Source organism: Schistocerca americana, chromosome 6 (assembly GCF_021461395.2).
Source record: "Schistocerca americana isolate TAMUIC-IGC-003095 chromosome 6, iqSchAmer2.1, whole genome shotgun sequence".
NCBI lineage: Eukaryota > Metazoa > Arthropoda > Insecta > Orthoptera > Acrididae > Schistocerca > Schistocerca americana.
This window is the reverse complement of record NC_060124.1, coordinates 77,976,846-77,998,950: the sequence shown is the minus strand read 5'-3', so window position 1 is coordinate 77,998,950 and position 22,105 is coordinate 77,976,846. Positions and strand designations below refer to the sequence as shown.

The window sequence follows — 22,105 nt, the reverse complement described above, 5'->3', positions numbered from 1 at the left end:
AATGATCGGTTGAGTTGGACGAGAGGATGCATGTAAATGCAGCCCACAACATTATAGAGCTACCACCAGCTTGGAGAGTACTTTGTTGCCAATTTCGCTCCATGGCTTCGTGTGGTCTGCGTCACACTCGAACCCTACCTGAAATCAGGACTCATCTGTCCAGGTCATGATTCTCCAGTCATCTTGGACTCATGACCATATCGGTTGTGTGGTGTCACCGCCAGACACCACACTTGCTAGGTGGTAGCTTAAATCGGTCGCGGTCCATTTAGTACATGTCGGACCCGCGTGTCGCCACTGTGTGATCGCAGACCGAGCGCCACTACAAGGCAGGTCTCGAGATATGGACGAGCACTCGCCCAGTTGTACGACGACATTTCTAGCGACTACACTGACGAAGCCTTTCTCTCATTTGCCGAGAGACAGTTAGAATAGCCTTCAGCTAAGTCCATGGCTACGACCTAGCAAGGCGCCATTAGCCTTACATACTTTGATAATTATCGTATGAAATGGCTCATCAAGAACGATGTATACAACAAAGAATAAAAGTTAAGTATTCGAGGAGCTGCATACTTTTCTTATTAGAATTCACTACTTATCCTGTTCCAGAATTCACGCCCGTCTGCGTTAGATAACGTGCATTTCGGCCTCCTCGATCTACAAGGTGTTGGCACATTTGCCAACACATCAGGTTGAGCCCTAGAGAGGCGCTGGATGCCATGTCGTGTTGTTAGCAAAGGCATTCGCGTTGATTGTTTGCTGGCAGACGCCAAATTTCGCCTTACTGTCCTAACGGATACGTTCGTCATACGTCCCACATTGATTTATGCGGTCATTTCGCACAGTGTTGCTTGTCTGTTAACACTGACAACTGTACGCAAACGCCGCTGCTCTCGGTCGTTAAGTGAAGGCTGTCGGGCACTGCGTTGTCCGCGGTGAACCGTAATGCTGAAATTTGACATTCTCGGCACACTATTGCTACTGTCGATCACGGAATACAGAAATCCTTAACAATTTCCGAAATTTTCTAGTTCCTACTACCATTCCTACTACCATTCGTGCGGCCATGATCACGTCGGAAACTTTTTTACGTGGATCACCTGAGTGCAAATGACAGCTCCGTCAATGCAGCGCCCTTTATACCTTGCGTGGGCGATACTACCGCCATCTACACACGTGCATAGCGATATCTGATGGCTTTTGTCACATCAGTATTGTACTGGCTGTCTGTTGCAACAGATTGACCTGTATTTCTGTTCTCTTTATAGTCTCGTACCCTGTATAAGACGAGACGTTTAGGCCGCCTGCTGTGTAGAACTAGTCAGCACCGGGACACAGTCGTGCACCCAGCAGGCTCGGGAGCAGGTGGCGCACAGGTAGGCAGTAATGGCCCGCCGTGCACTTGTCGGCTGCAGTGTGGATGCGGGATGCAGATACTCAGATATATGCGAGCGTGGCGCGCTGCAGCGGAGGGCAGATAAAGCGCCGGTGCCGCCGCTGCTCGACCGTTCTGCTCGAGTTGCCCGCGACCGGGCTCGAGCCAACGACCCTGCAGGCGAGGCTGCAGCCGCCGACCGCGCACCAGCCTCCGTAACGGCGGCCGGTACTGCACTCTATGCACTACACTCTACACGCCGCTGCTCTGGCTGTACAGCACACCTAGGAGGAAACACATACACCTGCGCTCGAGGTTCGTACCATCTTCCACCAACAGTAAGCGTTGGACACACGTCACTAACGTCGCCTAATGAAAGAGTAAGGGTATTTGGAATATGACATTAGCTTCACCATTAAATTGAAGAGCTGCTTGCAAACGGAACGTACGTCATTCTTATTATTTATTTCTTCTGCGAGTTGTTTACAACTTCTTACACCGTTTCGCGCGACCCCGTTTCGCCTCTCCAAATGTTCTTTAAAATTTTTCCTTTTATACACTCCTCCAGATGGTTTTTCACTCTGCACAGGGTCTTCCTCTTTTCTCTCGTATTTAAGCCATCGTTCACGCACTAACTTTCTCATGTGTCCCTGCCATTTTAAACACCCCTTTTCCACCTTTTCGGTGATATATGTCGCAGTTTTCATTCGCTTCCTAAATTGCTGATATGAGGTACCCTACAACGACTTCTGAAAAATTCCCCACTTTCAAGTCGTCTTGTATCTTTTTTTGTCATTTTCCAGGACTTCGCTCCATATAAAGAAACCAGAAAAAGCCACCGATTCCTTAAATAATCGAACTCCCGTATGTATAACAGCTTCAAACGTCTGATTATTTTACAAATGGGCTAATGTGTTAAATATTTGCCGTTAAGCATGTAAGCGAGAAATAGTTTGTGATCGGTTCGAAATTGTGTTGGAAGCTTATTGGAAGTCACCAGCTGCTCTCATTATCAAACTCTGGTTGACCATTATCTGGATAATTTAAGCTCAGTTTTAACCAAAAGCTAGTTGTACGCATTTAAATTTTTATGATCTGGTATCTTCTGAACTATGCGTCGTCCAGTGATATAATTTTGTAGGTACATTCAGTGGTATATGTAGACGTAGTCTACAAAATGTGTTTCGAATACAGTCAGTGGTAAAGAAGTAATTCTCTTAAATGAAAACATTATGCTTGTTGCTGAAGTTTTACTGCACGAACAGCGAGAATGTAGCAAGCGATAAACGTTTTTTCTTTCGTCAGTTCGTGGGGGCTGGCAGCGAGTAGAAGTTTCGTAAAGGTTTGGAATTGCGTAAGTTTGCTGCATGTTACTAAGTGCTCTCATTGTCAATTACTGGATGAATACGGTCCGTGTATTTGTACCCGGCGAGTTACATTGCCTCAAGCTGTCTATACACAGTTTGTAACTGTAATACTGTGCAACTGGTCCCGGCTGAGGTTCGAGTCCTCCCTCGGGCATGGGTGTGTGTTTGTCCTTAGGATAATTTAGGTTAAGTAGTTGTGAGCTTAGGGACTGATGACCTTGGCAGTTAAGTCCCATAAGATTTAACACACATTTGAATATTTTTTTTGGAACTGTAATACTTCTCTTGTGTTGTTTTAACATAGGATTATAGCTCTTAACGAGTAGATTAAGACAGCATTTAAAATGATGAATTCGGTCAATAATTTTTCGAAATAAACAAAATCAAATTTTTGGTACCCTTGGAAATAATTAGGTATGTAGCCTGCAGCTGCTATCATTAACCATAAATCATGAACTGAGTCATTCATAATTTATTTTGTCTTTTTCTTAATTTCCTCTGACAAAAGGACGGAATTCAGCTTATTGCTTGCTTGTTTAGTCTGTGTTGTTCTCTGCCTTACTTTTTGTTTACTCGAATCCTGATCTGAGATTATGACTGACAGATACGTACTTCTGACATCTGTTAGTAGTATTTCCTATTGTTTACTTACTACAGAGATATATTTTATTTTAAAATATTTCCTCAATGGGAAGAAATCTCCCCACGCCAAAGTAACTTTGGGTGCACTTCGAAGGAGTCTTGTAGAGACACTACTCTTCACTATGTACAGTATGAAAGATCTGAACCTTGCACACTGTTTATTTCGTAAATGGCCTAAGATATCGAGATGAGGTTATCTCCGAATTTTGTTACTGAAGCAAGCATTTAGAAAACTGAACGATGTACTTTTCTAACTACATTATGAAACTGTTGAAGACACGAGTACAGTGATATAATGCTTGTTAATGTTGGGGTTGATTATTTTTTCAAAAATATCTGAGAAAAGTTCTATATCTGAAAGGCAAAGCGGTCTGAACTGTGGTGCAAACACTGCCAAGTGAGGCTTCACTATGGTTCAAGGGTTTACTTGTTTTCACAAAAGCTGTCCCTTCAACATGACTATGTGCACTCAACACAAATAGTCCCCACCTGATATGCTAAGAGTTAACAAATAATTCGGTTTACAACAGTGGTAGCCGACCTTGAGACTCTGTCGGATAGAGTAGAGCCAAGAGGAAATACGCTTCACCTCAGCAGCGTTGCCCTATTAAACTGTAGCTGGATGTGACTACGGAGCCTGGCATGAGAGCCCCATTTGACGTTGTTTACACAACAGCGCCCAGCTTCAAGAGATTTTGAATATTGTTACGTAGATCATTACATTTAAAGAGCCATACACGCTACTGTGTCTCGGTTCAAACAAGAGTTGAGAGTATTTCCCATGCAACGAAATTACACAACCTGTTTACTATCGTCTACTGAAAATATCGTTCGATATGTTGAACTGTTGAAAAAATAAAAAGCGAGCAAGGTTCGGATTTTTCAAGTTTTATAATGTGAAGAGGTCCTATAAACAATCCTTAAGTTACTTTTAAGAGTGAAGGTTTCTGTCAATTAAGAATGACAGTTCAAGTTTCGGTCATTCACCTGTATACAAACGAAGTCGTGGATACCGTCAGAAGCTCACGAGGCAGTTCACAGTTGATGCTGTCGTATATGAAGAAGACACCGGTAGGAAACTGTGGCGAAACCGAAGACGACCTGCAAAAGTTGGCCCTTGGTGCAGCGATTGGAAGTCGACGGTGAACATGGACAAATGTAACGTATTGTGCAGAAATAGGTAGAAAGACTCGTTTCTGTGTGATTACTATCCGTCAGTATCTGGGAGTGTGCGTACAGAGCGAGTCTTGCCAGATGGGACTGATGGAGGGAGTAGCGAAGATACAAAGAAGGCCGGAAATTCAACTAAATACTTAGGGGTTACAATTACAAATACCAATTGGAACGACCACATAGATAATGTTGTGTGTACAGCCAACCAATGACTGCGATTCATAAGCAAAACACTTAGAAGGTGCAACAGGTCTACTAAAGAAACTGCTTACACCACGCTTGTCCGCCCTATTCTGGAGTATTGCTGTGCAGTGTGGAATTCGCATTAGATGGCACACTGTACCACACAAACAGTTTGTAGTAGAATTGCATGCTTATGGAACATCGTCTCAGTTATGTGACTGGAATCGTCATTTTCTGTCAAAGAGGTCACACTTCGTAGTAACTGATGGAAAGTCATCGAGTAAAACAGGAGAGAATCTGAGTAGCCGTCTTTGGTTGTTCGCAGATAATGCAGTCGTTTATCGTCTAAGAAAGTCATCAAAAGATCAAAACAAATTGCAAAACGATTTAGCAAAGATAACTGTATGGTGCGAAAATTGGACTTAAATAATGAAAACTGTAGTGCTAAAAGGAAACCGTTAAACTTCGGTTACACGATAAATCAATCAAATCTGAAGACCATAAATTCAACTAAATACGTACGAATTACAACCACCAGCAACTCAAATTGGAACGATCACATAGAAAATGTTGTGGGGGAAGGCAAACCAAAGACTGCGTTTTATTGACAGAATACTTAAGAAATGTAACAGATCTGCTAAAGAGACTGCCTACACTACGCTTGTCCGTCCTCTTTTGGAGTACTGCTGCGCGGTCTGGGATCTTTACCATATAGGATTAACGGAGTACATAGAGAAAGTTCAAATAAGAGCAGAAAGTTTTGTGTTATGGCGAAATAGGGGAGAGAGCCTCAAGGGTATGATACAGGATTTCGGGTGGATATAATTAAAACAAAGATGTTTTTCGTTGCGGCGGTATCTTCTCACGAAATTTCAATCACCAACTTTCTCCTTCGAATGTGATAATATTTTGTCGATGCCAACCGTCATAGGAAGTAACGATTATCATAATAAAATAAGCGAAATCAGAGCTCGTACGGAAAGATAAAGGTGTTCGTCTATTTCCCGCGCGCTGTTCCAGAGTGCAGTAATAAAGAATTAATGTGAAGGTGATTCGATGAATCCTGTGTCAGGCACATAAGTGTGATTTGCAGAATATCCATTTAGATGTAGAGGAAGACCTTTCTCACAACAGAGTAATGCAGTTTCTTAAACATACTCCGTTTTCAACTGCGAACTGTACAGCGGAATGTTGTAGAGGCTCTCCATTACAGAACTTCGGTTCTTTTTAGCCAAATATAGTGCGCTACAGGACTTCTCGATTGTCTCCACTTCTAGGATTTGCCTTACAACCAGTAGGAGCCTCCGGAATGACTTAGTCGAGACCGATGGGTTCTGCGTATTTCTGAATCTAAAATACCGACATTCATATTAAAGTAACACGGTAAGTGAACCAGTACTGATGACTTATCTATAAGAGTATATACATCGTGGAGTCTTTCAGTGCATCAACCTTTTAGTCCTCAACTTCTTTTGGAGACATTAACCCATGTCTCTGAATGTACTTGGCTGGAACTGGATAATACACTGACGGGAAAAATCACGAAACAAAGAAGCAGTTATGCGACGTAAGCGAAAGTTGGTAGGCGTGTTTCTAGATCTGAAAGTGATGATTATCCATATTTCGCGCCAGTTGCATAATAACGGATCTAGTAGCGCCACCATGAGTATGCAGATCAGGTTTTCTTTAGATGTACGTGAAGATTGTGTCGGGCTCGGCCGCGCGGGGTTAGTCGAGCGGTCTAAGGCGCTGCGGTCATGGACTGTGTGGCTGGTCCCGGCGGAGGTTCGAGTCCTCCCTCGGGCATGGGTGTGTGTGTACTTGTCCTTACGATAATTTAAGTTAAGTAGTGCGTAAGCTTAGGGGCTGATGACCTTAGCAGTTAAGTCCCATAAGATTTCACACACATTTGAACATTAGTCGGACACGCCAGTATAAGCAAGACGAAGTAGTATTTGCCAACTGTTATTCCTTTAGGTTGGGAGTTTTTGCGCGTTCGGACAGTTGTGTAAAATTAAACCAGCTCACGGCGCCGAACAAGGTTTTTGCTGAAAGGAAGAGATACACGGCAGGTGCACATCGGCTGCCGGCACGCATGAGCGCACGCGAGGACCGCGGCTTGCTCCTGACGGGGCGGGCTGCGTCCTGTCGTTAACATGGCGCTGTGTGGTCTGGGCCGGTCCCGTCCGCTCTGCAAGAAAAGCCGGCCGGCCGGCCGGTGGGGGCGCCTGCGCGTACGCTGCCCGCACAGCGCCGCTCTCGAGCTGGACGGCGCTCCAGCGGCAGACAGAGACGCCAGGCGTAGCGGTCCAGTCTTTGCTGCGACTGTGGCGTTCTCGGTTCAAATGATTCAAACGGCTCTGAGCACTGCGGGACTCATCTGAGGTCATCAGTCCCCTAGAACTTAGAACTACTTAAACCTAACCAACCTAAGGACATCACACACATCCATGCCCGAGGCAGGATTCGAATCTGCGACCGTAGCAGCAGCGCGGTTCCGGACTGAAGCGCCTAGAACCGCTCGGCCAGAAAGGCCAGCTGGCGTTCTCGGGCCGTAGGCCTCCGACACAGGCAGAGGGCGGAGAAATAGATACATCTAGACTCCGCAAACCAAAATATGATCGAGGGTTCTTTTGGTATCACTACCATGGTCTTCAGTGTTTCGTTCACTAATGTTCCGTCCGGAGAATGAATGTTGAGAAATCTCCGTATGCGCTCAGGTTTGTCTCATTTTGTCATCGTGGTCTTTCAGCGAACGATGTTGGTAGGAGGAGGTGGCCTACTATGTTTTGGGATTGATATTGGAACGTACGCTCTCGGAATTTCAACTTTAAATCTCTCTATAGTGCACGACACCCCTCTTACAGCGTCTGCCTCCAGAGTTTGTTGAGCATCTTCGTAATGTCTTCGTTGTGTTATCCGGAATGAAAAAGGAGTCGACAGATCGAAATATGCACGTCACATAGACCTGACCAACAACGAATATTCGTCTGTCCACGTAGACCACACCTGAAGCAATTAAATACTTTTTTTTTTTTTTTTTTTTGTTTTTTTTTTTTTTTTTTTACGAAGCCGGCCGCGGTGGCCCTGCGGTTCTAGGCGCTCCAGTCCGGAGCCGCACTGTTGCTACGGTCGCAGGTTCCAATCCTGCCTCGGGCATGGGTGTATGTGATGTCCTTAGGTTAGTTAGGTTTAAGTAGTTCTGAGTTCTAGGGGACTGATGACCACAGCAGTTGAGTCCCATAGTGCTCAGAACCATTTGAACCATTTTTTTACGAAACTAGACGTCACACTAGCCAATTTCAAACGCTATTTCTCTATTCGTCGCTCTTTCATTCGGCTGCGAAAATTCGACAAAAATCAACTGGATAATTCCTAATTTCTAGAGGTTCTTGTTTTTCGCTCCACTCAAACATTTGACAAAAAATGTCGTGTTGCAACGGTTCAGCAACTATATGAGATGACGAAAATCGAAGGGTACACAATTTTTTTGTTTGACATTACGCCGTAAAAAGAAGTCACTACGCTATAAGCGAGGTGAACACAGGTGCAGCGAGACACTGGTCCGTTGCTTTTCTCTACAAAACCATCAATCGTGTGACTTCCTATGTTGCAGCTAACATTGTCGCGATGAAGAATGACGCAACACTTTTCAAAATTTAATAAATGAATTGTGACAAAAAATTGTTGTATACTAAACAGCATTGACCGTTCTTCATCCCTATAACGCAATTGTCGCAGATTGTCCGGTGTAAGCAAAGAAACACGCCGTCGTTTTATTGTGAGCGTTTCGCGAATTAGCCAGTGGTTTCGGTACATCTCGGAACACTCAGATAACTGATGGCTGTTTAGCTTCCGGCTCGCACAATATCTCTCTCTCGTTACAACGCTGTATACGAATTTTGCCTTTACTGTGTAGATTTTCTTTTCTCATTTCCTTCCACCAATTGAGATGAGTCTTTCTGAGCTTCAGTTAAATTGTGCGTAATCGATCGGCAACAGATTATTTCCAGTTACAATTTGAGCTAAAATCGAATGTACTGCAGTATGCAGTATTCCATATGCCTAAGGATTCATCTATCTGGCGGAGTATCCTGTGCTAATTCTATTCAATAATGTGACGCAAAACATCGCCCCTCCCCCTTTTTTTATTTTTTTATTTTTTTTTAAAGGCATAGCTGAGTTTATAGATTAATCACATAATTCATTGCTGGCGGGAGCTCGACCACGACGAAATTCTGCAAATTAATTGCAAAAGCTCTTTTATGAGGCTGAATGATTCCGAAAATTTGAACGGAGGAATTTCTGATAAGTTCCTTCACGAATATCTTTAATATGTCGTCCAAGGAAAACCTCCACGTCACATTTCCGCCTTTGTTCTTTCATAACGCAGGTTCCTTAGATGCTCTGTGTAAACAAATACTCTGCCAGTTTTTCCATGTGCCATTCCTTTAACAACGACAAAAACAGCTGTAATGCCACATGTCAGTAGCGCCGTCGAGGTTCTTTTGTAAAACCCTGAAAGGCGAATCTCGTACAAGCTTCGGTTTGCTGTCGATGCGAGCTGATGACTTGGAAACGCCTTCTCCGGTACCGGTAAACGGAACCGACACAGGGCGCTCTAGCGCCGCTTCCGCCACCCGCATGCGTGATGGCTGGAGTTCGTTGCCAGCCGTATATCGCTTCTCTCGTAGCCAGTGACGTCACTCTCGCCGGACGTCGTCACAAAGACCTCAGCGCGCACGGCCGCCGGCGCGAGGCTAGAGAGCGGATCCCATCAGCGGCTGAAATATCGCACAGCGAGCTACAAAGCAGTCCATTTCTCGCTACAAAGCTGCACCTGCCATGCCGCGGCAATTTGTCTTCCACACCGAGGACGTGTAATAACTCAGCTACACTAACCCCACTAATTGAATTACTTCACACACACACACACACACACACACACACACACACTTGTTCAGTCAGAGTAATTTATCTTTCATTGACCTCGCCGAAGTCTTCTCGCGTAAACCCCTTGGTGATTGCAATGATCGTCTTTTACATATAGCCAGTTCAATGACCTACAGACGTTCGAAAGGAAGTCCAAAAGGCAACGCTACCAACTTTATACACTGAAGCGCCAAAGAAACTGGTATAGGTATGCGTATTCAAATACAGAGATATTAAACAGGAAGGATACGGCGCTGCGGTCAGCAATGCCTATATAAGACAAGTGTCTGGCGCAGCTGTTAGATCGGTTACTGCTGCTACAATGGCAGGTCATGAAGATGTATGTGAGTTTGAACGTCGTGTTAAGTCAGCGCACGAACGACAGGACACACCATCTCCGAGGTAGCGATGAAGTGAGTATTTTCCCGTAAGACTATTTCACGAGTGCACCATGAGTATCAGGAACCCGGAAAAGCATCAAATCTCCGACATCGCTGTGGCCGGAAAAAATTCTGCAAGAACGGGACCAACGACGACTGAAGAGAATCGCTCAACCTGACAGAAGTGTAACCCTTCCGCAAATTGCTGCAGATTTCAATGAAGGCCATCAACAAGTGTCAGCGTGCGAACCATTCAACGAAACATCATCGATATGGGCTTTCGGAGCCGAAGGCCCATTCGTGTTCCATTGATGACTGCACGACACAAAGCTTTACGCCTCGCCTGGGCCTGCCAACACCGACACTGGACTGTTGATGACTGGAAATATGTTGCCTGGTCGGATCGTCTCGTTTCAGATTGTATCGAGTGGATGGACATGTACGGGTATGGAGACAACCTCATGAATCCATGGACCCTGCATGTCAACAGAGGACTGTTCAAGCTGATGGAGGCTCTGTAATGGTGTGGAGCGTCTGCAGTTGGAGTGATATGGGACCCCTTATACGTCTAGATACGACTCTGACAGGTGACATCCTGTCTGATCACCTGCATGCATTCATGTCCATTGTACATTCCGACAGACTTGGGCAATTCCAGCAGGACAATGCGGCACCCCAAACGTCCAGAATTGCTACAGGTTGGCTCCACGAACACTCTTCTGAGTTAACACTTCCGCTGACCACCGAACTCCCCAGATATGAACATTATTGAGCATATCTGGGATGCCTCGCAACGCGCTGTTCGGAAGAGATCCCCACCCCGTGGTACTCTCACGGATTTATGGACAGCCCAGCAGGACTCACGGTGCCATTTCGCTGCAGCACAACTTCAGACGTTAGTCCAGTCCATGCCACGGTGTGTTGGTCCTTTGGCTCTTCAATGTATGTTCTGTACGGCTCGCAAATATTTGGAGAAAATGTCATTTTTCATGTCCACCAAGAGCGGTCCTTATTAATTACTGATCAATACCACGTTCCACGAAATTATTTTCATCAGCCTGTGTGTCGACGTTCCTGCTTCGGGGTAAAAACTAAAATAAAAACCGTCGTGTGTCCCTGAAACAAACGTCGGCAGTAAAGTGCAACAATATATCTTCGCACATTGTCATCTCCATGTTGAACCACCATCGTTGTCATCCTTATGTCTTTTAAAGGAGCTGTTTCGTTTGTCGTCTGAACCTTCAGACCCAGGGAAACCACGGAGAGCCGAATCCGTGCGGCCGGACTGGCTATTCAACCCGAGTGCTTTCCGGCTGCGAAGAGAGTGCCTCGACCACATGACCTCCACATCACCGCCACCGGTCAGGACTGTCAAAGTGTTTCACAGCGACTACGGAAAGCATTTTCTCAGCTCTATACAAGACTGAAGTGCAGTGTCCTCGTCTATTTCAAACTCTTCGCGGCGACGGGAAATCACTTCAGCGATTCTAAACCGATCATTCAAAATGTTGTTTGTAAATACATAAAATTACAACCAGTCTCTTTGTTGAATAGTTAGTTATTTATTATTCCATGAACCGGTTTTTGAACCTTTTATCGTTCATCTTCAGATAGTATCCTGGAAGTTATATCATTATTTCTAGCATAATGCTGGGTGCTGGGTCTGTGACAAGAAGATGGAACATTCTTTAATGTATCGCCATGAATACTGTTTATCTGTCGATATGGATGTAACATTTTAGTTTTCTGCCTACTTCGACAGTATGGGCGGCTACCGAGCGGGGTGGCGCAGTGGTTAGACACTGGACTCGCATTCGGGAAGACGACGGTTCAATCCCGCGTCCGGCCATCCTGATTTAGGTTTTCCGTGATTTCCCTAAATCACTCCAGGCAAATGCCGGGATGGTTCCTCTGAAAGGGCACGGCCGACTTCCTTCCCAATCCTTCCCTAATCCGATGAGACCGATGACCACGCTGTCTGGTCTCCTTACCCAAAAAAAACAAACCTATGGGCGGCTTTTTCCGTTAGTGTTCATCTGCTTCCATTTTGATGGCCAGTTGGTACATCACTTCACACGCTTTTACACAATCTGGATGCATTTACAGTGTGATAGCGAAACTTTGCCAGCATCCAGCTTGTGCTATAAGACTGTTGCTTAACAAAGATCTTGACAAAAAATATGACATAGGCCTACTGTGCTCAGAGATGTAATTTGTTCTTGTTTACATATTTTAAAGTCGATATATCGGCATATACTTTTAAACAGACTAGCATTAACACGAGAGCACGAAATAAAATAAATGAACTACTACAAAAACAAACTTCAAGTGGTCTGATTTCTTATTTCTATTCGCGTATTAGCGTATAATATAGTCAATTTATGAGCAAATACTTTAACCAAGATTGGCATTAATACTAATAAATAACTATTCAACAAAGTGACTGGTTGCAGTTTTATATATTTATATACAATTAACAGTTACTGGTTCTAAAATATCCGTAATGGATAAGGTTATTGGCTTATTGGCGTCTATTCCTTACTGTTTTCGTCGATTTCACAAACTTATTAGTTGTTATGATGTGCCATAATATCTAACAACGGTAGATGGATCTTCCTTTCCTCAAAGCATGCAAAACAGCTTGTCTCACATTAACTGAGTATTCTTTGTGTTTTGGTATGCTTCTAGTTGTCTCTACAAATAAACACTGTCTGCATGCCTAAATAACAATAGTTAATGAAAACCGTACCACCAAAGTAAATTACAAAATATGTATGAGCTAAAGGAATATGTACTTATATTGTTATTGTATGCCTTTGCTTGTTTACTAAATATGTCACCACTGCGGCATGAAGCTCTAGACGCAGTAACACGGCTATCTGCGTTGCTCTGTTGTGACTGCATACAAACAGTATTGACAACATATCACCGCAACTACAAAATACTTTTGAGAGCTACTGTACAGTTCGTCGCATGCTTAAACGTATACTTAATATTTTTATGTCTCTTTATTTCCCAGCGTCTGTATGTAACGGGAAGCATAATAAATAATTAGCTATATCTATCTGAAACAGCTAATAAACAATATAAATTAAAAATTCGCATCTCTATCTTCCCTCATAAGGCCACGCGCTTTCTGAAGACTATGTTAGCGCGACACTACAAGAATGGCAATCAAAATAATAAATCTTCATACTAGAACGTCGCATATTCCTTTCGTTGGTGACTGGTATTTTACGTTAAAAGAAGAGGTCGATATCGAGCTGGGCAGAGGTCGATTGCTCGATCAGTGGGACTGGGCTGGGGAGGGAAGTGTCCCCACACGCACAAACATCCTAGCACCGCTGTGTTGTGTCAAATGGAGTCAGTCGACGCACATCTCTCAATGGTCTACTGTTTCTGCCTCTATCTCGCGTTCTAAACAACTCAACCAGTTTCTCTCAGTTTTCAAGTTTCCAAAATTTCACACTACTGTGGTCCCTTTAGCATGACGCCGAACAACGAAGATGGCCTTCGTAATCAGAGAAATTTAATATACACTGCGCCAGCGCTGCCTATTTCTTTAATGTATTGTGGGAGTGTGATACTTGTGGTTCTTATCCTCGTACGTTTTAGTCTCGGAGTTTGTCATACCGGCATTCTTGTATGAAATTATCTCATTGTTGAAACCACATAATATGGGGAATATAGAAACTAAAGCGTTTCAAGATATTCTGTGTGTGTGTGTGTGTGTGTGTGTGTGTGTGTGTGTGTGTGTGTGTGTGTGCGTGTGTGTCTGTGATTTGAATTCTCATGTCTCATCACATTCCGTGATATTGACTTCTTTGTGTCAGGACGTTTCTGGATAAATAAATTCTCATAACGTGCGATTGTAATAGACCTCAGGGCCCATAAAACTATGGCCACAATTTTTGTATTCCTTGGCGACTTGGTCTTGCAGTCTTTCTGAAACTAGGATTCGTGGAACTTTAAATCCGTGCCACAGCCTTTCTTCTGTTGTTCCCAAACCGCAGATGTTTCGTGTGGTACCTTTGTCTTCGTTTCACTGTCGACGTATCTTCGTTGAATGCTTCAAGATGTTGTAATGTACCAGGTCGACGTCAAGTTCCTAGTGTAGGTCAACTGTTCTAGCAAATCCGTTCTCTCTTAATATCCATCAGAGGCAAGCGCACTGTACGATTTTTATTTTATTTTTTGTATTGTGCTTCACATTAAGCCGACGTATAAAACTATTGCTAATGCAGTTGCCTAGTGCTGAGGCCCGTGTCCTTGAAGAAGTTGTTTCGTCGTCATCTTATTCTTAAGCCCTTCAACGTGAATGTGGAAGAGGAATTGTTTGCTAAGTAGAACTCCCAAGAACTCGACCGAGAGGCTCCACTAAATGGCTTTGTCTTGTAATCTTAAGATATCTAACGGCTACCATCTTTCCTTGCTAAAGTAAACTGCCGTCGTTTTGTCTGGCTTTATCTTCATCTTGTGTTGCCGACGCTACCTGCTGGCGACCTCCAGCTGTCTCTGCAGACTTCGTACGTTTGTAGTATGGAATCTCTCGCTAGATGGATGTGCACAGTCATCTGCGAATTGTGGTAACTGCACATTGACGCAGGTCGTGAATATTGTGGGCGACAGCACTGAGCCTTGCGGTTACCCGGCCGGGACTCAAGTGGTGTCCCTTACATAGAGACGGGAGGGCGTATTGATGGAATGGCGTCACCTAGAGCGAGATTTACATGAAGAAACTGCAGGAATTCCCCGCCCCCCCCCCCTCTTCTTTTTATCACAAGTGCCAGAATTAGCAGGCCAGAGCGAGAACGGAAACCGCCTGCAGCTCCAAGACTCCCGTTCAGAGTCAGGTTTTTGGTTTGGGTTCCTCGTGGATGCCCCCTCTAGCGACCAGCCTCATACTCCACTGAGGTTACAGCGAGCGCCTCTGCTCAGTTTACTGATGCACATCCGATCGTCGGTCCAGCCCAGCTGCATGAGCTAGTGCAGTGCCGCACAGAGAAAACGGAACAGAGCTGGTCAAGGGGAAGGCGCTGGGCTGCTTCGTTAAAGCTGCGAATGGGAAATCTCGCATGCAGGATGAGGAGATGTCGATCGAAGATAGAAAAAAACTACACTCCTGGTAATGGAAAAAAGAACACATTGACACCGGTGTGTCAGACCCACCATACTTGCTCCGGACACTGCGAGAGGGCTGTACAAGCAATGATCACACGCACGGCACAGCGGACACACCAGGAACCGCGGTGTTGGCCGTCGAATGGCGCTAGCTGCGCAGCATTTGTGCACCGCCGCCGTCAGTGTCAGCCAGTTTGCCGTGGCATACGGAGCTCCATCGCAGTCTTTAACACTGGTAGCATGCCGCGACAGCGTGGACGTGAACCGTATGTGCAGTTGACGGACTTTGAGCGAGGGCGTATAGTGGGCATGCGGGAGGCCGGGTGGACGTACCGCCGAATTGCTCAACACGTGGGGCGTGAGGTCTCCACAGTACATCGATGTTGTCGCCAGTGGTCGGCGGAAGGTGCACGTGCCCGTCGACCTGGGACCGGACCGCAGCGACGCACGGATGCACGCCAAGACCGTAGGATCCTACGCAGTGCCGTAGGGGACCGCACCGCCACTTCCCAGCAAATTAGGGACACTGTTGCTCCTGGGGTATCGGCGAGGACCATCCGCAACCGTCTCCATGAAGCTGGGCTACGGTCCCGCACACCGTTAGGCCGTCTTCCGCTCGCGCCCCAACATCGTGCAGCCCGTCTCCAGTGGTGTCGCGACAGGCGTGAATGGAGGGACGAATGGAGACGTGTCGTCTTCAGCGATGAGAGTCGCTTCTGCCTTGGTGCCAATGATGGTCGTATGCGTGTTTGGCGCCGTGCAGGTGAGCGCCACAATCAGGACTGCATACGACCGAGGCACACAGGGCCAACACCCGGCATCATGGTGTGGGGAGTGATCTCCTACACTGGCCGTACACCACTGGTGATCGTCGAGGGGACACTGAATAGTGCACGGTACATCCAAACCGTCATCGAACCCATCTTTCTACCATTCCTAGACCGGCAAGGGAACTTGCTGTTCCAACAGGACAATGCACGTCCACATGTATCCCGTGCCACGCAACGTGCACTAGAAGGTGTAAGTCAACTACCCTGGCCAGCAAGATCTCCGGATCTGTCCCCCATTGAGCATGTTTGGGACTGGATGAAGCGTCGTCTCACGCGGTCTGCACGTCCAGCACGAACGCTGGTCCAACTGAGGCGCCAGGTGGAAATGGCATGGCAAGCCGTTCCACAGGACTACATCCAGCATCTCTACGACCGTCTCCATGGGAGAATAGCAGCCTGCATTGCTGCGGAAGGTGGATATACACTGTACTAGTGCCGACATTGTGCATGCTCTGTTGCCTGTGTCTATGTGCCTGTGGTTCTGTCAGTGTGATCATGTGATGTATCTGACCCCAGGAATGTGTCAATAAAGTTTCCCCTTCCTGGGACAATGAATTCACGGTGTTCTTATTTCAATTTCCAGGAGTGTAGTTGATCTGTCTGTGGATAGCAGAAAGAAAGGAAACATCCATCAGCAACAGAAAACGCGACAATCAGTTCGCATCGCCGTCTGATTTCTGGGAGGAGTGGGAAGAACGAAAGAATGAGAGATTGCCAGAGACAAGGGTGGCTTCGAAGGCCAAGTTCAGAAGCAGCGAAATGACTGTAGCATCACTACCTTGGTTAAACTTGCCAATTTCGCTTGTCCTGCAGAACTGACGTTGAAGTTAAATAGCCTTGTACGTAAGTGAAACGAGGAGAGTAAAAAGTTCAGACAACAAGAGAATAGCTCTCGAAATGGGGTGCTTCAGAAGGAAATTGAGCATTTGATAGATAGATTGGATTACTAATGAACCATTACTGAATCGAATTGTGGAGGCAAGAAATTTACTATACAACTTGAGGAAAAGAAGAGATCCGTTGATAGGACATATTTTGCGGCATCGAGGAATCGTCAGTATGATAATGGAACGAAGTATGAGGGATAAAAATAAATAGCAAAGCTGTTAATGTCGCTATGAACTACATTTCCTTCAAAGAAGGCACTCGATGAGTTACTTTTAACTGTTTTATTTCTGTTTCACGTAAAACAGCTTCATTACATTACATTCATACGTAGTCTTCAGGGACGTTTTCATTTGCAGTAATGAAAATTAATTTACTGAACCTTATTTGGATTGCCCAAAACACAAATAAACTTTTCTTGCGAGAATATGGGCTAAAAAAAAAAGCTATAAAACAATTTTGTGGAAAATTGCGAGAACCTTTACAGCAGGAGAACTTGAAAGTTATGGTAAATACGACAATTATGTGAAATAAAACGAATTACCTGAAATTTAGGCTCACTTATATTGTAGCCGCTCACTTGTCTTCCCGATAGTCTGGTTGCCTCTCATATGTCAAGTGAAATACTAATGGTAACATGCAGCTGATTCGTAATCACTTACTGCTTCACCAAATGAAATAAAGACCGTTGCGCAGACACGGTATACTGCCAGGACTGAAGTTTCAAGAAGTCAAATTCCAATACTGACGATGGACGAATTTAAAAGTGAAAAAAAAATGCTCCCTGCTTCCGGAACTGCTAGTTCCTAGTCAGGTAGGAAAGAGGTGTAGGTTAGAGACTATTAGAAGTAGGTGCAGGTGACTCGGACTCCAGGGTGAGAGGGTTCCTGACCAAGCCCAATCTATCCCCTTTCCTCGTTCAGGAAGGATCTAATAGTTTCGTCGGCTATAAACACTGTTCTCACTTTTAAATACGTCTATGGGTAGCACTAAATATTTCACTTTTTGGAAGTAAATATTGGCCAGCCATTCTAACTCTTTATAATTTTATCGTTTTCTTAAAAGAATCCTTTGATAAAAATAATTACTGTCGATTTCATAATAAGAGCAAAAAATTTTATCCTGGTAAGTAAACGACATCGTTCGTAATTTATCAAAGGTACATAAAGATGTAAATAAAGGACATAGTATAATGGTGTAACACTGTATCGGTCGTCATTAAAGTAATAAGAGAGGAAAAGGATTATGTGTATAAACAAGTTGTATTGCTGACATGTGAAATCATGTTTTCTAGCGATCAGAATAAAAAAGGATACGGGAAATTTTTGGAAAGACTCTTCAAGAGGGGCCGTGAGAAGACATGCCCCGTAGCGATTGCAGTAGCAAGAAAGTGAAGCAAAAAGTTTTATCGATGTTAGTAATTGTGAAAGAGTTCGAACGAACTGCTCCTTCTACGAATAGATTCGAGTAATTCTGCTGCATTTGGCTCATCGTAACGGCGACGCCACAAACAGTTATATGTCGAATTAGAGTCGGCTCGAGCCAGTTTCAGTTGATGAATAGAATACAGTACTAATAATATTTGAAAAATTAACTAAAACTGTGATTTTCATTCCATTTCGCAGCTTAGCATGTGCTTATAATACTGGCATCGATATAACAAGCATTTTGAGACCACTTCATAGGAAGGATCTAATAGTTTCGTCAGCCATAAATACTGTTCTCACTTTTAAATACGTCTATGGGTAGTACTAAATATTTCACTTTTTGAAAGTAAATATTGGCCAGCCATTCTAACTCTTTATCGTTTTCTTAAAAGAATCCTTTGATAAAAATAATTACTGTCGATTTGATAATAAGAGCAAAAAATTTTATCCTGGTAAGTAAACGACATCGTTCGTAATTTATCAAAGGTACATAAAGATGTAAATAAAGGACATAGTATAATGGCGTAACACTGTATGAGTTAATGGGTGCTACGTATCTAAAGGGCCTAGTAATTTTCCGATGTTTAACAGCAGAGGATAAATTTGATAATCTCGGTCCTGTATTAAATTGTACTAATTTTGTTTTTCTAGACTCAACCGCAACAATGAGCAGTTGAATGTGTGGTATTACCTTCGAAGTTCGAGTGAAGGACAAAACGAAAAATTTTTGAGTAAGTACTACCGTATGAAACGTCGCTGAGTTTGGAACACAGGAAACAATTACGATCAGACGTTGAAGACATTTTCGTACCTTGTGCCCCAGTCGACTGCTCACTCATCACATTGTATTGCAGCGTGATGTTACAGTGAAAGATAAGTGGTTTTGCATAGACTACAAAAAAATTCTTTTTACAAGCACCAATATCTATTTAAACTACGGACGAAGCGTTTCTGTAAGACTGCTGTAGTGTGCTGCAACTTATCTAATCTGACCAATGGTTGGTGTGCACCACTGTAGTTTCGATACATTTTCGACGTTTTGCGTTAAACTACAGAAAGGGGCAGCTCACAACAGACAGACTTGAGACTGGATGTGTTCTACCACAATAAAAGCGGCGTCTGAGGCGCCATCGAAAGACATTGCGCCAGTGGCTGTGCTTGGCTGTAGCTTGTTATATACTGGGAACATTTTTATCAGTAATACAGCATCTACAGGCACAGTATTGCACTTTGTTACTGCTGTAATCCGACGGATTCTGGAACCGCCAGTCGGTTCTCAGCGTCTTAGGCTTCACATCTACTCCAGTTTACCATTTTAATTTGGCCGCGAAATGAGCATTTTCTGCAGCGGGGAAGAATACATTTAGACTTATACTTCGAGTAATTATTTATCACAGTAGTCACATGACAGTGTCCGCCCCGATAGCTGAGTGGTCAAAGCGGCGGTCTGTCACGCCAAGAGGCCTAGGTTCGATTCCCGGCTGGGTCGGAGATTTTCTCCGCTCAGGGACTGGGTGTTCTGTTGTCCTCATTATCGTTTCATCATCACCAGTGGAAGGCAACGGAAAAACCACCACTGGAATCCCTTCCCTAGACGCTGATGCGATGAACCTCTTTGACGAGGCTTCCCCCTTGGCAAGACCTGCCGTAAGGCATAACACAAAGATTTTTTTTTTTTTTTACATGAAAGTAGTACTGTATTTGTCTGAGGCTTGTTGCATTACTCTGTATTTTGTGTTGTACATTTTGACGATTACGCATTACTGGCTTTCTGCCTGTTGCGAAAGTATTTTCAGGGAAATGAAGGTAAGCGAGGAGACAAACAAAATAATTGACAGTTCTATTTTCAATCTGTAACGAACCATAGGAGATCACTAGTCTATAAAACTAAAAAACTCAAAACATCCCAGAACAACATTCGAATTTTTGTCTCTGGTATCTGAGTTCGGGCTGTGTAAATATACGTCACACACTGCAGCGCACTCCGCAGAGAGGTCAGCATTATTTTAGAAATGTTGCGGAGAATAAATGTAGCTAAACGAGCTATGTAATTCGTATATTGTGGTAAGGTTTACAGGAAGCGATTTTGTGCGCAAGCAACCGGCAGGAGCGGAGGGCGTTTGCAGTGTTGTTATTGTTACAAGATGAGGGTAGAGTGGGCGTCCGGCGACTTACTTGAGAGCGCCGCAGCGGCAAGCAGCAGCACGACCAAACCGTGGCGGCAAAGCGGAGCGGGAGCGGGGCGGTGTAAGTCCATGGCGAGGCGCTGCGCTGGAGGAGGCGGGCACTGACGGCGCGCCGGCCGCGCCGGGCTCTTAAGTAGCCGCGCTGCCCCCACCACTTGCTCCGGGAGGCCGCTCACATCCCCCCCTAGCAGGCCGCCGGCGTCGCTCGGCCCGCGGTCCGCCTTCGAGTCCCGCGGCGAGCAAAAGAACAGCGGCGGTGCGCAGATGCGCTCGCCAGATACGCGGGGCGGCTCAAGCGGAAGTCGCCACAGCTGAGGTAAGGGGCCGCCACCCGCTCTGTGCCTCTGCCGGGGTCCCGGACCACTGGCTGGCCAGGGGGAGCGCGTGGAGAGCAGTGTGACAGGTATTCAGTGCACCTTGTAACGAAATAGGTCGTGTATCGAATACTTCGGTACAAACTGTTGATAGTAAAGCAGCAAACAGGCACAAATTGGTTATAGGTTACTTTATTCAAAAAGTATGGTTAGCGGTTTCGAATTGATACAATTCATCATCAGGCAGCTTTCATACTTTCATCAATATATATATATATATATATATATATATATATATATATATATATAAGCAAAACGAGGATAATGGAATGTAGTCGAATTAAACCGGGTGATGATGAGGTAATAGATTAGGAAATGAGACGCTCGAAGTAGTAAATGAGTTTTGCTATTTGGGGAGCAAAATAACTGATGATGGTCGAAGTAGAGAGGATATAAAATGTAGACTGGCAATGGCAAGGAAAGTCCTTCTAAGGAAGAGAAATTTGTTAACATCGAGTATAGATTTAAGTGTCAGTAAGTCGTCTCTGACAGTATTTGTATGGAATGTAGGCATGTATGGAAGTGAAACGTGGACGATAAATAGTTTGGACAAAAAGAGAATAGAAGCTTTAGAAATGTGGTGCTGCAGAAGAATGCTGAAGATTATATGGGTAGATCACATGACTAATGAGGAGATATTGAATAGAATTGGGGAGAAGAGAAATTTGTGGCACAAATTGACTAGATGAAGCGTTCATTTGGTAGGACACATTTTGAGGCATCAAGGGATTACCAATTTAGTATTGGAGGGCAGCGTGGAGGGTAAAAATCGTAGAGGGAGACCAAGAGATGAATACACTAAACAGATTCAGAAGGATGTAGGTTGCAGTAGGTATTGGGAGATGAAGAAGCTTGCACAGGATAGAGTAACATGGAGAGCTACCTTAAACCAGTCTCTGGACTCAAGACCACAACAACAACAACAACATATATATGAAGATGACGGCACGGTGAAATAAACGGCTTTCACAGACATACACATGTGTATGTGTGAAAGCCAAGATCGTTTTATTTTAATCCCTTTATTTCAAATACTAGTTTTGACAGAACCGTGCGTCATCTTTAGATTGGCATTACACTTTCCATATATGTTCACACACTTGCCGTCGACATTTTGAGAACAAAGTGTAAATACATTAAAAAAACTCCGAATCGTTTTTCACTTACAAATCAGAATGCTCCCAGATGGGTTGTCAAATGAATAAAAGGTAAAAGCAGATCGCCCATAGC

At 44.5% G+C, this 22,105-nt stretch overlaps 1 protein-coding gene across 1 annotated transcript in view; it reads right to left on the bottom strand.

Annotated features, from left to right (window-relative positions):
- The window catches only part of LOC124619519 (agrin), a 311,708-nt gene extending 291,114 nt beyond the window's left edge, over positions 1-20,594 (bottom strand). Inside the window, exon 1 of the mRNA XM_047145966.1 lies at positions 20,491-20,594. Coding sequence (XP_047001922.1) covers positions 20,491-20,572 — 82 coding nt within the window. The 5' untranslated portion in view covers positions 20,573-20,594. The remainder of the gene's footprint in view (positions 1-20,490) is intronic.
- Positions 20,595-22,105: the final 1,511 nt, after the last annotated feature.